Genomic DNA, 17872 nt, shown 5'->3' on the forward strand with positions numbered 1-17872 from the left:
TCTTAATAAAAATCACAAATTGTTGAATTTTCATAAGATTTTTACGCAAAAAATTTTTTTTTTTCTAAATTCAATCTAAATGATGGAAAGATTTAAATAAAACTTCAAAAAAAAAATAATTGTCATATTATTTTTCTTTTTTAAAGGATAAATGATGAATAAATTGAGACTAAATTTAGGAAAAATATTTTCAAATTAGGCATAAATGATGAGAAATTTAGAAATGAAACTTATAAAAATAAAATAAATTTCGAGGATGAAATTCTTAGTAATTATAAATGAATGATTATCTAAAAGATTTATTGGTAAGAAAATATCTCTAATTTTGGCCCAAATAGTGAAAAAATTATATATATTTTCAATAAAACAAAAATTTAACAAAAAAATAAATAATTAAGTCAATTTCCAACAATAGAACCTTTTCAAGAAAATAAATGAGATTCTTGAATGCTCTTAAAATAAGAAAGTATTTTTAAAGATTTTATCATATCGAAGGAGAAGTTTTGAAAATATTTTTAATATTTAAACATTAAAATAAAGACCATTAGAACCAAAATTATTATTAGGATAATTTAAAATTAAATGGTACCATCTTAGGATAGGCATTGTAAGGCTACTATAACATTTCCTACACGTAACCAAACTCTCGAACTTAGTTCTGAAATAGAGACCAAAATATATTTTTTTAGGGATCCTTAATCAAGCTTAGGACATTCTTAAGATGATAGATTCATTAGGTACCCAATCACACTTTAAACAAATATTGGTGACAATTTATTTGGTTATGTCTAGCTATAGATTTATGGATCTATACATTATGACAGTTTGGTGACTCCATTGAAAATATAGAAAGTCAGGCTATTAATTAATTTTAAATTATCCTAACTTTTGGTTTGGTTGATCTTGAATTATTGATTATTCTTTGTTGGCATTTACTTTGTTCTTTCACTTGGTAGAATTTTGAATAAAGATATATGTGCTCCTTTACACACATTATGACATGTATATACATCACATGAGCTCTATACTTGGGCTTCGTCTCTCTCTTAAGAAAAAGTAAAGTACCTACGCTTTTGTGATATGATAATCTCCACAATGACTAACGAAATACTCATACTCAAATTGAATCATTCATTGGTAGCATGTGATAGACGATGATTGGGATTGTCTTACTAGTCTGTGATGGACAATGATATAAGGCACAATTTGGAAACTTGTAGAATCAATCCCAAACCACATATAGTAAGCCGTAATGAACCTAACCCATAGGTAGAGCCATGTCCTTCCTTTTTGTAGAAATGATCCAAAATTAGGTCATATATTTTTTGTTATATGTGAGCTGTTCACTAACCTATTTATCTTTTTCTTCTTTCATATTGGATGCTTACTCTGTTCTTATTTGGTATTTTTGTTAGCAAGAGTCATATCTCATTCATTCATAAAGCATCATCATTCACATAATACATCCATTATAATATTGCATAATACAGACATATTTTGCTTTATTTTGGGTAGCAATTTAGGAGAAATGGGTGATCAATTAGAAGCGCGATCCAAAATGTTGCACTTATCCAAGAAAATTTGGGCATGACTTACGAGAAGTAAAAACACAACTTGCCAAGCTAGTGGAAAGGGTTAAAAATCTTAAAGTGGCCCATTCTCAAAAGTCCTCACCAATTCATGTGTACATTAAGCAACCAATTTTCCAAGATCAAAAGCCTCTCAAAACATTGATGCTGGGCATGCCAGTGCATCCGATAACCCAAGAAAAAATCAAGTAAAAAAAAAAGATAAGGCTTTCTAACTTCACGCCAACCCCATAGATTGGCTCATACCCAAATCTTTATCCCTAACTATAATAACCTTTTTTGGCACTACAAACAAAACTTGCTCCCATTCAACGCCCCCAAATTGGCCCAAACCCATCTTATGGCCCAATTATAAACAATGCTAATCAACCCATCCAGCAATCAAATTTTCTAATGAACCCCCAGCATTATATACCCATTTTTACTCCAAGACTTGCACCTACAAGTCTACCAATGGCTTAACCCAAGAAATCATTAAGTAAGATAAAGGAGAGAGCCATAATTAATCCAATCCCTATAACATATAGTGAGCTATTTTAATTATTTTTTCAAAATCATCTGATAGCACTAGTTCAATTAAAACCATTAAAACCTTTTTATCGTAAGTGGTATATTGCTGAGGCTCAGTATGATTATCATTATGGGAAGACAAGCCATTCAATAGAAAATTACCTTGTCTTCAAATACAAGGTGCAAAGTTTGCTCAAATATGGCCTGTTAAGTTTTGAAGAAAATGGAAAGCCCAAGATTGTTAAGAGGTCATTGCCTAATCATAATGGCTGAAGAAGTTATTCATGGTAGTATCATGATCTTGAAGTTGAAATATAGAGCTAGGCAATAAATTTTAGGGTTTTTTAGGAATGTTTTGGATATTTTGTTAGAATAATTTTTTAAGTTTTAATTAAAGATTTTTTTATTTATTTCCTTTCTTATTATGTGTGATAGCACTCGATGCATCCATTCATTCATATAAATCTTTTCTATTTGCACAAATTTATAGTTAGACATCATCCTAATTAGATAATTATAGTAGTAAAAGTTCAAGTGCTTGATTGTCAAAGTAATCTATTCATTAAGCCAGAACAACATAGCCGAATTAAGAAAATGGAGAAAGCTCAAGATGAAATAAGAGAAGATTTGGCGTAAATAATGGAAATGTTGAGAAATTTTAAAAAAAAATGAAAGAAGCCTACATACAAAAATTTCAAGAGGCATAATCATAACAAACAACCTTTTTTAGGGCATACTCTTATCCCAGAATACCATCAACAATTGCACTAATTTTAGTTTTTGATGATCCTAAAAAAGCTAAAAAAATTGAAAGAAAGTTCATTTAAAGCATTAGAAAATCCAAGTTCTCAAAGAAAAATGGATCTCATAAAGAAAAGGCTTTGAGCTATTGAGAGAATAGATTTTATGGATCAATGGACGTATTGGAGCTTTGCTTGGTACCAAATATTATTATTCCACCCAAGTTCAAGGTTTTGAAATTTGAAAAATATAATAGGACTAAATGTTCAATGATCCATATCACTATGTATTGTAGAAAGATGGCTACCTATGCTCATGATGACAAGCTTCTAATTTATGTATTCCAAGACATTTTACGGGGTCCATTGTTATGTGGTATATTCAGTTGGATAGAACTCACATCACTTTATGAAAAAAATTGGTTAGGGCATTAGTAACCAATACATGCATATTATGGAGTTGGCTCCAGATCGTTTGTCTATACAAACAAAGCATGAAGATGAAAGACATTGAGAGCTTCAAAAAATATGCTCAAAAATGAAGAGATGCTGCTACCTAAGTTCAACCATTTCTAATTGAAAAAAAAATATTACAATTTTGTTTGTTAACACTCTTAAAACTCTATATTATGAGAGGATGATAAAAAATGCAACTAAGTATTTTGCTAACATGATCATATTTGAAGAAATAATAAAGAATGTTATACAGAATAAAAAGCTTAAAGAGAATAATACAGCTAATAAAAAAAAGTTGGTGCACTTAGAGTGGAAATATGAGATGTTCAAGCTGTGATATATGAAGGGCAACAAGTTGAAGACTTTACCCATTACCATCCCTACCAACCTTGTTACCCTACCATAAATAACCTTACTCAGAATCTTTACTTTCACCAGCTAGCCCAACAATTAATTCCTTATACATGTCCTTATCCCCAATCCACTGTTCAATCATTAAATAGTAAAAAGAGATCAAGAAACATTCTTAATAAAGTTTCAATTTTGATTTCTAATCTTTTATCTCCGTTGGTAAAGTACCAATATCTCACCCCTAGTACATTTGAAAACAATTCCAAATTCATCAGTAAGAGTTATGATCCAAACAGTAAATGTGATTATCACATGAGGGCAATTGGGCACTCAACTGAAAAATGTAAGCAATTGAAATAGAAGATCGAAATTCTCATTCACAGTGGTACCTTGACCCAAAAGCTTTTTAAGCAATGAAAATTTGCTTGGTTATAGGTTGATGTCTTGAACACGCATTTTGGGAAAATTTTAGAAGTTTGTAATAAGTTTTTGTTTCCAAAATTTTAATTGTTTGGATTTCTACATAATTAATTTTTCAAATGCATATGAAAAATTTCAAAAACTTTTGGTGATTACTATTAAGAATAAACATCATGAGCCATTGCCCTGAATATTTTATTCTCTTTAATTGAAAGATTAAGAACCTTGAAAATCTTTAACAATGAAAGCTTCACTCCACTTAAGTATAATGAACCTTAAAAATTATTGATCTTTGTTTGGGCTATAAGCAATGAAATGGTCATTTAATTTGTAAATCTTTTAAGGCACCCTCCTAAGCTTTTGGATTTTAGTGATTTAATGAATGTCAAGGCTATTTCAAACTCTTCACCACCCCAATCCCAAATTCTCACAAGCCATATTTTCTTAAGTTGTTCAGTATGTTGATTTATGCAACATTTTTCTGCTTTTCAATCTTTCATCAAGTGATCCTTTAACCTCATCTTGGGATAAATCTACTAAAAAAACTAAACTTACTTGATGTCCTAAATAACTTTTTTTTTTACTGTTTTGTTTGATGAACATCTGAATGGATTGTGAAAAGTAAAATTGTTAAGCTTCACTTGAGTAAAAAATTGAAAAAATGTATTATGAGTACGAGTTCCAAAAAAAAGGCAAAAAAAAAAAGATGATTATGATATCATGCATGTAATACCATGACTTGGCATTTATTAAAATACTATATATCAAGAATTGAAAAGAGTGCCAAATGGATTATATGTTAAAAGATTGTATTCATTTGTAAGCCTAAATGAAGAGACATTCATATTTCCTTTCTTATTTAGTGGTCAAGTTCTTTTTGATAACTAAGATCATAATATGCCAAACTATTACTTTCTTTTAGAAAATCAAGTTGTGATTTATCAAATTCATTTTAAATAGTAATCATCAGTTTTTAAAAGATTTGTTCACACATGAAAAATTGATATTAGTGTGGGATAACGTCCATTGATATTAGTATAGGGCAACGTCCATTGCTACTGGAGAAAATTTTAAGAAATGTTTTAAAAGTTCATTTAAATCTCAATGTTGATTATGGGAAATAGATAAATACCATGATGAAATAAATGTTTATGAGGCAAGGTGAATGCTAAAAGTAAGGGACCATCAGTGAAAAAGATGGGGTTTAAGTTTAAAAAATTTTGAGAATGTTTCTTTTAGTTCGTGAAAAAACCTGCCAGCCAGTCTAGAGGCTATATCATGGAAAAAGAGAAGGAAAAAAAGGTTTTTAGAATCATATTGTCACAATTCAGAACACATGGTATAGATTTCATACATTATATCCATTGCATACATTTCATGTATTATATGCATCACATTCATTTCAGGTGTCACATTCATTTCAGGTGTCTTTAGCAAATAGGAGAAAAAGGTTTAAACCTAAAATCTAATGAAAAAGAAAACTTTGATATAAAGATTAAACAAGATTTTATCTTGGGTATTTGTTAAAACTTTTGAGTATTGATTTTAAAAGCCTCGAGGTAATACTTTTTAAATCCTTCGGGTACATACTATAAGATTTTGAATACTTTTTCTCAAAGACCTCCAAGCATAATTTTCAAGTCCTCCAAGCATAATCACCAAGTCTTTTGGGTAAGATTCATAAATCTTCTAAGCTGAATCTTTTAAAAGACCTCTGGGCATAATCACCATATCTTTTAAGCAAGATTCGTAAGTTTTTCAAGTAAAATTCATAAGTTTTCTTAGCTGAATCTATTATAAGACCTCCAGGCATAATCACCAAGTTTTCGGGCAAGATTTATAAGTCTTTCGAGCTGAATCTATTTTAGAATTGAGATTTATAAGATTAATGTGTATGATCTTTTAAAACCTTCAGGTACCTTTTTTAAAGTTGTAAAGTCTTTATTCAAAGAAGCATTTTTCAATATTAGGAATGATTTGTAAGACCTCAAGGCCTAATCTCTTAGTTTTTCAAACACGATTTATAAGATCTCCGAGCATGATTATCAAAACCTTCGGGTGTTGTCTTTGTTTTTAAAGTTATGTACCTCTATTTTCAAAAAGCTTGACGTAAAAAAATAATAATAAAAACAAAAAAAGATAAAAAAAAAGAGGGGTGAATAATTTGGACCTATACGTAATTGGCAATTTATGTCATTGCATAATTCCTATTGTACAAAAAATAAGCAAAGAATGGGCAATTGTAGACATCTAATTTAGTCTGAGATCTAAATTAAAGGTCCTAAAATCAATTGGGCTCAAATTTGATCTAAGCCTAATAGTCAAAATTGTATTTTTACTTTGTTTATCTATATTTTTTTTATTTATCCTTTTTATTTTATTATATTATTTATTTTATCTTGCTTATTTGTTGTTTATATTTAATTATATTTCTTTTTATTTATTTAATTTTTTTAAATTTATCTGGTTATTTAAAAAAAAAAGATAATTTAAAAAAAATGAATGGCCATAAATTAAGGAGTGACTGGCGATAATATAGTTTTATTATGATTAAATTTAAAGTTAAACTTTTCAAAGATAAATTTTATTTTTTGATGATAATCCCAATTTTTAGAGTTCGAATCAATATGAAATTCTCCTTATTGTGCCCTATAAATAGACCTTTAAATCATAGAACAAAAGGATAGAACAATCAAAGAGCAATTCGAAAAGAAATAGAGAAAAAAGTGAGAGCAAGAGTTTAACAGCAATTGGGCGCAAAATTCCAATTAATTACCTAGATTCTAGTAGCCAATCTTAGAATTTAGCAACTCACACTTAAGTTGAGTCGAGTCACTTCACAAGCCTTTTCAACTATTCATACCTACAGCCGAGCTCTACTTTAGCCACCAAGCCAAGCCATGGTGTTTTGGTATTATTTTCTTTTTCTTTTTCTTTTTCTCCATTTTATTTATTTATTTTTTATGAGTTGTGTTTATTTAATTATTATTATTATTATTTATTTATTTGTAATATATTTCATTTGATTTTTTTTTAATTTTAGGAAAATTGTTAGGGAAGTTAATTTTAAATGATAATAAATATAAAATAAAATTTTAATAAGATTTTGAGAGTAAAATTTTAGATAAAGTTCTAATAACAATAATTAATATTTATTTTCAAATTTAAATAAAAAATATAAATAAATTTAATAAAATTTTTGGAAATGAATTAACAATTATTTCAATGATGAGATTTTTAAAATTTTCAAATGGTAAATTTTCTAAGAAATCTCTAGGTAAGGAATTTTTTTTAAATTTAACCTAAATGGTGGAATAATTTAGATAAAATTTCAATAAAAGTAATTGTATTTATTTTTAAATTAAAAATTAAAAATATGACTAAAAAATTTTGGTGTGAAAGTATATGATGATTATCCAAAGATGAAATCTTAAGAAAAATCACAGATGATTTAATTTCCATAAGATTTCTAGGTAAAAAGTTTTTTCTAAATTGAACCAAAATGGTGAAAAGATTTAGATAAGACTTAAAAAAAATAATTATCATATTATTTTTTTAAAGGATAAATGATGAATAAATCAAGATTAAATTTTAGGAATGATATTTTTAAATTAAGCCCAAATGGTAAAAAATTTAGAAATGAAACTTATAAAAATAAAATAAATTCTAATGATGAAATTTTTAGTAATGGCAAATAGATGATTATCTAAGAGATTTCTATGTGAGAAAATATGTCTAATTTTTGCCCAAATTGTGAAAAAAAAATCATATATTTTTTCAATAAAATAAAATTTTACCAAAAAAATAAATGATTAAATTAATTTCCAACAATGAAATATTTTCAAGAAAATAAATGAGATTCTTGAACACTCTTGATATAAAGAAGTATTTTTAAGGATTTCGTCAAATCGATGGAGAAATCTTGAAAATTGTTTCCAATATTTAAACATTAAAATAAATACCATTAGAATCAAGATGATTATTTGGATAATTTAAAATTAAATGGTGCCATCTTAAGTTGAGTATTGTGGGTATACTATAATTTTTCTCACACGTAATCAAATTTTCGAACTTAGTTCTGAAATGCAAATCAAAAATTATTCTTTTAGAGATTCTTAGTCAAGTTTAGGATATCCTTAAGATGATAGATTCATTAGGTAGTCAATTACACTTTCAAAAAATATTGGTGATGACTCTTTAGATTTTGTTTAGCTGTAAATTTATAGATCTATACGTTATAACAAATATCATTAGATTTGGACAAATTGGGACAACCTACAAGGTAACATTGTCTAATGGTTGCCTTCTGGCAATTAAGAGGTTATTTGACACACAAAAGTTTGATGAGCATTTCATCACCGAATTGAAGACACTGGGAACATTGAGACATGATAACCTGGTGCCACTCCTTGGATTCTGCATAGAATTAAAAGAAAAGCTTCTGGTTTACAGGTATATGTCGAATGGCAATCTCTATAATTGGCTGCATCCTTCAGAAGAAGGTGAGGCAAAAATCATTGAGTGGCCATTGAGGGTGAAAATTGCATGTGGGATAGCAAGAGGTCTGGTTTGGCTCCATCAGAACTGCAATTTCCGTGTAATCCATCTTGATATCTCTTCAAAGTGTATCTTACTTGACCAGAATTTCAAACCCAAGATTTCGAATTTCGAATTTCGGAGAGGCAATGCTAATGAAATCAAATAACACTGACTGGAGCAGTAGCTTCTATATGGATAGTGAGTTTTGGGAGATGAGTTTTGTCAAGGAAGATGTTTATCGGTTTGGAATTTTGCTTCTTAAACTGATCACAGGGAAGGATCCAAGTCAATTGACCAATTCCTCAAACACTGGTAAATTGGTGAAGATTGATCTGTCAACAAGTTCTAATTTCTATCATGTCATTGATAAATCTTTGATTGGGCGAGCCTTTGATGTTGAAATCTTACAGATTCTTAAAGTTGCATGCAACTGTGTTCATCCCAATCCTGATAGAAGGCCAGCAATGCTTGAAGTCCACAAAACTATAAGTGCTGTTGGCAAGAGATATGGTGGTCTTAAAACCGGCTCTAAGCTAACTAAGGTCTAACGGGATGGTTGATGAATGCAATGAATATTATTCTATCAACATATCATATGATCGTTGGTTAAAGATTGTGTTTCAATTGAGTATTGTCTAATTTTTATAATAGATTATCAATGCAGCATTAGTTTAATAAAAATTTTTGAATTTACACTACTAATTATTTGTAAATTGTTTTATTTTTCAACAAATAAACAAGAACTACCAAAGTTTAAAACAATTAACAGAAAGTTTGCAAGTTAAGGATGAAATTAACAATTAACAATTATTTTTCCATTTTGTTTTAATCCCTTCTTTAGTTCATTGTACGATATGAAAAAATCTGAACCGTATATAATTACATAAACTTCTTGACCTTAAGCGAGTATCATTGACGCAATTAGGCTAAAATAGGAAGCGAGCCCATGCACACCTCTTACTCCATGCAAAGCAGAAAGCCCATTTCTAAAAGGTCAGTGTCTTTGACCCAATTAGTGTCCAAAGAGAAGTTATAGGCTGAATAAAATATTCCTCATTATTTTCAATAGGAAAATATATTCAAACAAATTTTCACATTTTTGCTCTTTGTCACATAATCCATATTTTAAACAACTTAGGTGTTCCCAAGATTCATACATATTTTGGATTTTTCGTTTGCTAACATAAAATTTTGTTCATCACATTTCGTTTATTAAAAATAATGGTTGAAATTGAATTAATTTAAAAAAAATCAATAAGAGACATACAAAATAAGACGAAAAAATACTTAAGAATCGAATTAATTTATTTTTCTGAATAAAAATTGCATAAAACCTTTCAAATTTTACACCATTAGCTTCCACAAAGATATCTCTTCTCCTATAAATACTGCACATCCTCTCCTCTATCACTCTTCAATATATGGTTGAATTTGTAATTCTAGATCTCTATATAGTATTAGTTACAGAGAAATTAGAAAAGAAAGCAAATTAATTATTAAGAAGGCGGATGGGTCGGCAGCCATTGATGAAGCAAGCAACATGAAGGTTGTATTGAAACACTATGTATCAGGCTCTCCTCAAGAAACAGACATGCACTTGACTGCAGGAACCATCAAACTAAAAACATCATCGAACTCCAATGCAGTTATTGTCAAGAATCTTTTTCTCTCCTTTGATCCATACATGATTTTCAAAATGATGAAGCTCGAAAGACAATTCTCTGACCCCCTACGTGCCCGGTTCTGTTAGTTCTTCTTCCTCTCTCTCTCTCTCTCTCTCTTTCCTTTCTCTCTTTCTATTATCACATCATGGATACAATCACATTAAGATTTTTTTTAATTAATCTATTCGTAGAACTTAAAAATTTCACTAACAATCTCTTCTTAGCATGTTTATCAAAGAGTCAATTTTTCCTTGCTTGAGAAGAAATAGAACCAATTAATATACAAAGTTTTGCAAATTGTGGTATGATTAAAAGGTGATATGTGGTAGATTTTGTTTCAATTTTTTTTATTATGCCATTATAATAATATTTATCATATAGCAATAGTAATCTATAGATAAAATATTAAACTTTTAATTTTTCAATCCGAGATTGTTTCGTTTAGTAGAAATTAACTAAGTCCATAAATTTCTCTAACTTTTTCCATATCCGTGATGGCCATCTCTTCTAATTGCACCCACAAATATATTTGCTGGTTTCTATATATGGTCATGTTTCTAGTTTACTTAATACGATTTCTTCCCTTTGCTTTTTTTTATTTTTGTTAATGATTTTCAATACAGTGAACAACTTTTTTTAATCTTTCTTTTTATTGAAGAAACTAGAATGAACAAGATTATGTATTATTTGATAAATAAAAGAAAATCAATGCTAAGAAATTAAGTATTGAATTTTGAGTTCTAAAATATTTAAATACTCAAATTTTTACTTTAAAAATTGTTTGGTATCCTATCCAAAATTAAGTAAAATATATATTTTATTTTTTTTTCTAAGTTGCCAATGATTAAAAGAAAACTAATAAAATGTAAATAGTCAAAATAACAACTATATAGAGTTTTTTTTTTTTTTTTAATATATGCAAGAGAAAGAAATCCCCCTATATCTCCCTTCCTCCCTAACCATTTGTATACAAAAAAGATCTCTATATCACATTTTCTACACATGATCTCAACTACCATGAACAATATTCAAAACACCATCCCTTCATCAATTACTATTGTCTCTCTCTTTTAGAGAGAAAAGTAATGGCAAGGCAAGGCATTGAAGAAGCAAACGTCATTAAGGTGACACTAAAAAATTATGTGTTTGGTTTTTCAAAAGATACAGACATGTAATTGAACATTGGTTCCTTGAAATCAAGGTAACATAGAGCTGTAATTATGGAAATGTTGTCAAAAATCTATATATGTCATGTGATTCTAACATGACAACACGAATGATTAAGATTCAAGGACATTGTGTTCAGTCTTTTAATCCGGTTTCAGTCAGCGATTCATGTTTTCCTTAATCTGGCTGTCTATTTTCTATATGCTTAAAAACTATATTTAACTTTCTTTAATTGTTTTTTATATATATTTGGTGGTGTCATATGGTCAATTACTAGTCATTTCCTTGAGTAACTGACCATTTTTTTGGAAATATGAAATATGATGCAGCCTATAACAGGATATGGCGTGGCTAAAGTTTTGGATTCTGCATGAATCCGGGCCTCGAAAAGGATGATTTGGTTTGGGGAATGACTGGTTGGGAAGATTATAGTCTGATTACAGATACAAATCACCTGTATAAATTCAACACACTGGTCTGCCTCTTTCCTACTATGCTGGAATTCTTGGTAACTAATTGCCTTTTGCAATATATATATATATGAACTATAGATTCCTAACAATGTTAATGGAAGGAAAGTAGGCAAGTTAGGCTCCATTTCATATATGCTTTTGCTTCATAGATGACACATTCTCTATATATTGTGATCGGAGAAGCAGAATAATAGATGAAATTAATACTAAAACTTTCCTTACCTGACTGTTGTTTGTATATGTAACATACTTGACAGGTATGCCTGGTATAACAGCATATATTGGTTTCTATGAGCTTTGTTCTCTTAAGAAAGGAGAATATGTGTTTGTTTCAGCAGCATCTGGTGCAGTTGGCCAACTCGTGGGGCAGTTTGCAAAGCTGCAAGGTTGCTATGTCGTTGGCAGCGCCGGAAGCAGTGAGAAGGTAGCCAACGTATTTCTTAAACATGATTTCCCCATCCAATAATGAGTTTTATCCACCTGAATCACTTCTCTGATTTAACACTACTGCTCATTTTCAATGCTTCAATTTAAGTTTGATCTATTGAAGAATAAATTTGGATTTGATGAGGCTTTCAACTATAAAGAAGAGCCAGATTTTAATGCAACATTGAAGAGGTCAGTACGTAGGAATATTACTTACAACAATCTGATATTGAAATCTAATGCCAACCCATTAATTGTCAATGCAGGTTGTTCACAGAAGGCATCGACATTTACTTCGATAACGTTGGAGGAAAGATGCTTGATGCAGTTCTAATCAACCTGAGATCCCATGCTCGCATTGCTATGTGTGGGATGATCTCTCAATACAACCTTGAACAGCCTGAAGGGGTTCACAATTTGACATCGATCGTGATGAAACAAGTTCGAATGCAAAGATACCTGGTCTTCGATTACTATCATCTGTACCCGGACTACCTTGAAATGATATTGCCAATGATTAGACAAGGGAAAGTTGTGTATGTAGAAGACATAGCTGATGACCTGGAGAATGCTCCAGCTGCCCTTGTTGGACTCTTCAGTGGCCGCAAATTGGAAAACAGGTGGTTGCGTTTAATTGCTTGTGATCCAAATCCAAGGCTTTACTTTGTTTAAATCAATGCTTTTAGACATTCAACAAAGGAGTTGGATATATACATCCCTTCTCTTCCCTTCTTTTTTTATTTTTATTTTTCTTTTTTACCAAACACATTGCTTGAATATGTAAAAACTATTGTGACACCCTTTGGATTTTGATTAAAATTTAATAGAATTATTTGTTATTATTAAGAATAACTATAATTTAATGTCTTTATTCTAACAGACCAAAAACCAATAATTTTTATTAAGAACCAAATTAATAAATGGATAAATCTTAATTCATAATAATTTATTAAATAGATAGATGCTTTAAATAATTCAATTAGGCAATCTGATTTTTTTTTCATAAAAGTTTAACAAAGTTATATATTAAAACTTTAGCTAACCTAAAAACTTAATTATAATTAAATCTAAACTCCAAACCATCATAAACGTTAAAACACACACAAAAACCTTTTTTTTTTCTGCCTTCTAAACATAAAAACCAATAAACCCTTGTAAAATTAAAATTTACATGATAAAATCCTTAGATTTGGTATTAAAATTACTAAAATTAATAACAAAAAAAAATAATTTATATGAAGCACGAACATATCTAAACCCTTTACATGTCTGTATCTTATCCATATCTAATATTTTGACGCTTTTGATGCATCAAAATATGTATCGAAAATGACTAAATATGGTAAAAAAAAAATATTTCGTGCAAATAACGACACCTTTTTTTTATTATTTTATCTACCAATAATTTTTCTACACAATAATAATTCTCTTTTAAAAATAACTCAATACCTATCATATATTTTTAAATAATTATTATAATATATAAAAAAAATTTTATTATGATGTTATGTCGTATACGTCTTCTAATTTTTAAAGATGGTTATGTTCTTGTGTCATGTCATATCTGTCTGTTCTTGATAAGATAATATCAAAATACTTTTGTTTTTAATCAAATGTGAAATAAAAAATTTTTAAAAAAAATTGTTTCATGCATAATATTAAAATCTTTTAAAAATATATATGTAAGAAATCACTTAAATTTAATATTAAAGTACTAAAACCTGTATGACTGGGCAAGATACAATTTAATGTCCCTTTCTAATTTTCCATAATTGATGCCTATCAAATCTTTACTTTAACATCCCATTCTTCTTTTCCACCCTTTCACATACCAAAATATCTGCTTCCACTTTACTTTTGGAACAATTAATTTTCTTAACATCACCTCATCCTGTCAGGCTGTCACTGCCACCTTCACTCATTTCTTCTTCTGTTTAAGTTCTTTGGTCTTGGGTATCTTGGCTTCTTCATTGTGAAGTCTTCAGTTTTGTTTCAGCTGAGAATAATGGCTGGTGATGAAGTGGTAAGGAACAAACAGGTGATATTGACGAACTATGTGACTGGTGGTTTGCCCAAGGAATCAGACATGGAAGTAAGAGAAAGTAGCATTCTACTGAAGTTGCCAGAGGGTACTCGAGATGCAATTTTGCTCAAGAATCTCTACTTGTCTTGTGATCCTTACATGAGAAATCGCATGAAGAAGGCTGAAACTTCTTCATATGTGGATTCGTTCCAGACTGGCTCAGTGAGTTACATAACCAGTACAGAACTCCTATTTCCATTTCTTTCCATTTACTGCTCTATTTTTCAATAATTTTTTCCTTTTTTTTATCTTTAAGTAACTGATCTTTGCATGCAGATTTTGATGACTTCTCTGGTAATTCTTGGTCGATTTGAAGTTTGATGGCTATTAAGACTGAGTTAATATATAGAAATATGGATCAGAGACTCATGAAAGTGTATCTATATTATGAATCATCACAGGAAAATTAGGATTATTGTAGTTTGTGAATTTGGGTTCTTCTTATTATGTTCAGTGATAGTGAAGAATAAATCGTAGTTCAAATCATTGATGATTGTTTAGATAGGTTAATTATAGCTGTCTATGACTAAAGCTACAACAAAACTACAGTGGATAACTGAACTCTCTCATATGATTTAAGATTCAAATGGAGCATTAATTATTTAGGACAGTGCCAAGAGACAAATGTATCTAATGTGCTGCAATAGAAACTGAGTTCAGCATTCTATTTCAAAATAGGGGAATAAGAAAAGAACATGGTATGTCGTTTTCTGATTCTGCTCATATTTAGCTGACCTTTAAGTGTTTACATTGCACAGCCTATAATTGGTTATGGAGTGGCCAAAGTTCTGGATTCTACTCATCCAGATTTCAAAAACGGCGATTTGGTTTGGGGGATAACTGGTTGGGAAGAGTATAGTCTCATAATAGCACCAGATCGTTTGTTCAAAATTCAACACACAGATGTTCCTCTTAGCTACTACACTGGACTTCTTGGTAAGTGTATTTCATATTTATCAAGATGAGAATCTTTTTAGTATTGAGGAAACAAAATTTTTCTCTGTTTTGTGATAATGTATTGGCTAATTATTTGCACAAGCTAAATGATTATGCTAGTTCAATATATTTGGCTACAAGCGAAAATGGGTTTTCTCATTTCGTTGTTGTAACATTTTCCAGCATCGTAGCTGAAGGATATCGATGGGATCAGTCTCAAAAATCTTTGTTAATAACATGAAAAGAACCCCTTTTTTATGATGTAATAGATTTGTAAATGACTTATTGAATCATTATGTTAGGCTTTCGTGTTCCTCCAACTCCTTCCCCCAGCTTTTTTTTGTTTATCTTGAAGTTATCTAGTATTGCAGAATACTTTTGGAAGCAATTTTGCTATAAAAGAGTTGACATGGAATTTGGCTAGAATGACCTTTGAGCTGCAACTTTTTGCTTTGGAAACTGCAATTCTTGATGCATTTTCAGAAAGCCTCCATGGCAGTTAAAGCTACTTCTAGCAGACTTCAAATCTAATCAAAATGGAGTGCCACTTTGTAGGGCACTTATCAGATATGTAGTCACTGCCTTAGGCTTGGAGATTAAAGTACTTAGTAGACTTAAGCAAGTAATCAATCTGAAACCAATGGACAGATATAACTCATATTCTAAGCAAATTGTGGTAACTGTTCCTTGTCACAAGAAAATGTTACTTATGGTGTTGCCATACTGAGACAAGGCTAGCAATGTTAAGAAACACTTTTTGTCAAAGAACATAAACCAGAGCAACTTTACAATATCGAGTCAGGTAGTTTCCTGCCACTTATAATCCTGTTTATGTCCTTTGTTTGGCAATTCAAATTTAGTTGTTAGATTACACTTGTGTACAAGTGCCAGCAAAACACATATAGTTGATAACGCATGTAAATCAAGAAGGATATCTATTCTGTTTACCATTTAACTTTGGCTCATTATTGTTTCTCTCCATCTATTAATTCTGCCATATTGAGAGTTAACTACATATTATAAGTTGCATGCGGAAGCCTTTATAATCATCCTCTGTTTCCTCAGGTGGCCTTACGCTTATTTAATTGTTCTTCAATTTGTCATCATAGGTATGGCTGGTATGACTGCTTATGCTGGTTTTTATGAGGTTTGCTCCCCGAAAAAAGGAGAATACGTCTATATATCAGCAGCATCTGGAGCAGTTGGTCAGCTCGTTGGGCAGTTTGCAAAACTGTTAGGCTGCTATGTTGTTGGAAGTGCTGGCAGCAAAGAGAAAGTGAGTTTTGAGATGATGTGCCATCTTTATCACAGTTTTGTGTATCCGCTAGCTTCATTATCTGATTCTGTCCAGCAGTATGCATTACCCATGAGACTTTCTTGATTCTTCTATTCAATTATTTTATTCTCCAACGTCCATGGAAAAGGTGAAAACCGGCACAAGTAAATAAGCTTTTGAACTGAAAATTTTTGGCCAAAAAGTTTCCATTGCCGCATGTTAATTGTTACAGCCACTATCCCTTGACTTCATTAACCAGTTTCTTGTTTTCAGTTTTGCAGTTCTCCGATTTTCCCCTTTTATCTAATTATCTTTGTAATTTCTACAATCAAAGGTTGAATTGCTGAAGAATAAGTTTGGGTTTGATGCGGCTTTCAACTATAAGGAAGAGCCAGACTTAGATGCTGCTTTGAAAAGGTCAGTAGCATAAAGATATTTTAGTAGAATTTTGAATCATTTGGCTGACCTACCACTCGGTAATGCTCTACAAGGATTATATCAGTAATTATTAAACACAGACAGGCCTGGTCTTCCAATCTGCTGACCGGTGACCTGGCCATTGGACCGGTCCAGTTTTCATGGTATAACGACCTTAAAGCTTCAATCAGCTGAAAGTTCACGATACATATTACCAACCTTAGTAACAATAGTCCACTTAATAATCTGTTCAGTCTGCTTTTTATTTAAGGAGTCAAGATGCTATTTTATATTCCGATGTCATGTATAGTCCCAATGCTGTATTACTTTTTCAGGTACTTTCCAGATGGCATTGATATTTACTTTGAAAATGTGGGGGGAAAGATGCTGGATGCAGTGCTGCTCAACATGAGGATCCATGGTCGTATTGCTGCCTGTGGAATGATCTCTCAGTACAACAATGAGCAGCCTGAAGCAGTGCACAACTTGATGCATATCGTGGCGAAACGGGTTCGCATGGAAGGATTTCTGGTAGGTGATTTCTATCACCTCTATCCCAAGTTCCTAGAAATGGTTATACCTTGCATCAAAGAAGGGAAGATAACATATGTTGAAGACATAGCAGAAGGTCTTGAGAGTGCTCCAGCAGCACTTATTGGCCTCTTCACTGGTCGCAATGTTGGGAAACAGTTAGTTGTACTCTCCCATGATTGATATAAGCTGTACTACAACTTTTTTAGTGAGGTTGCTTGATTGATGTATGTGCTTTCTTAAGAACAGATCCAATTTTTGGTTGAATAAGAAACATCCCAAACTTATATAAAT

General features: G+C 30.6%; 2 protein-coding genes across 2 annotated transcripts; both read left to right on the top strand.

Moving 5' to 3' along the window:
- Nucleotides 1-11806: 11806 nt before the first annotated feature.
- On the top strand, nucleotides 11807-13007 carry LOC111307646 (2-alkenal reductase (NADP(+)-dependent)-like). The gene is made up of 5 exons (XM_089751439.1): nucleotides 11807-11944; nucleotides 11988-12018; nucleotides 12167-12333; nucleotides 12445-12527; nucleotides 12602-13007. The coding sequence occupies exons 1-5, from the start codon at nucleotides 11807-11809 to the stop codon at nucleotides 13005-13007; spliced, it is 825 nt and encodes a 274-aa protein (XP_089607565.1).
- Nucleotides 13008-14177: 1170 nt separating this feature from the next.
- On the top strand, nucleotides 14178-17871 carry LOC111307648 (2-alkenal reductase (NADP(+)-dependent)-like). The gene is made up of 5 exons (XM_022905710.2): nucleotides 14178-14580; nucleotides 15177-15354; nucleotides 16464-16630; nucleotides 16965-17047; nucleotides 17383-17871. Exons 1-5 carry the CDS (start codon nucleotides 14341-14343, stop codon nucleotides 17759-17761), a joined length of 1047 nt encoding a protein of 348 aa, XP_022761445.2. The 5' UTR covers nucleotides 14178-14340; the 3' UTR covers nucleotides 17762-17871.
- The last annotated feature ends 1 nt before the right edge of the window (nucleotide 17872 follows it).

This window comes from Durio zibethinus, chromosome 22 (assembly GCF_047325235.1).
Source record: "Durio zibethinus cultivar Kanyao isolate XHJ-2024 chromosome 22, ASM4732523v1, whole genome shotgun sequence".
Classification (NCBI taxonomy): domain Eukaryota; kingdom Viridiplantae; phylum Streptophyta; class Magnoliopsida; order Malvales; family Malvaceae; genus Durio; species Durio zibethinus.

Coding starts and splice junctions, on each gene's coding strand:
- LOC111307648 (XM_022905710.2), top strand. CDS start 14,341: ATGGCTGGTGATGAAGTGGTAAGGAACAAACAGGTGATATTGACGAAC. Junction 14,581..15,176: donor ATTCGTTCCAGACTGGCTCA/GTGAGTTACATA, acceptor TACATTGCACAG/CCTATAATTGGTTATGGAGT. Junction 15,355..16,463: donor CTACTACACTGGACTTCTTG/GTAAGTGTATTT, acceptor TTGTCATCATAG/GTATGGCTGGTATGACTGCT.
- LOC111307646 (XM_089751439.1), top strand. CDS start 11,807: ATGAATCCGGGCCTCGAAAAGGATGATTTGGTTTGGGGAATGACTGGT. Junction 12,334..12,444: donor GCGCCGGAAGCAGTGAGAAG/GTAGCCAACGTA, acceptor CTTCAATTTAAG/TTTGATCTATTGAAGAATAA. Junction 12,528..12,601: donor TTTAATGCAACATTGAAGAG/GTCAGTACGTAG, acceptor TTGTCAATGCAG/GTTGTTCACAGAAGGCATCG.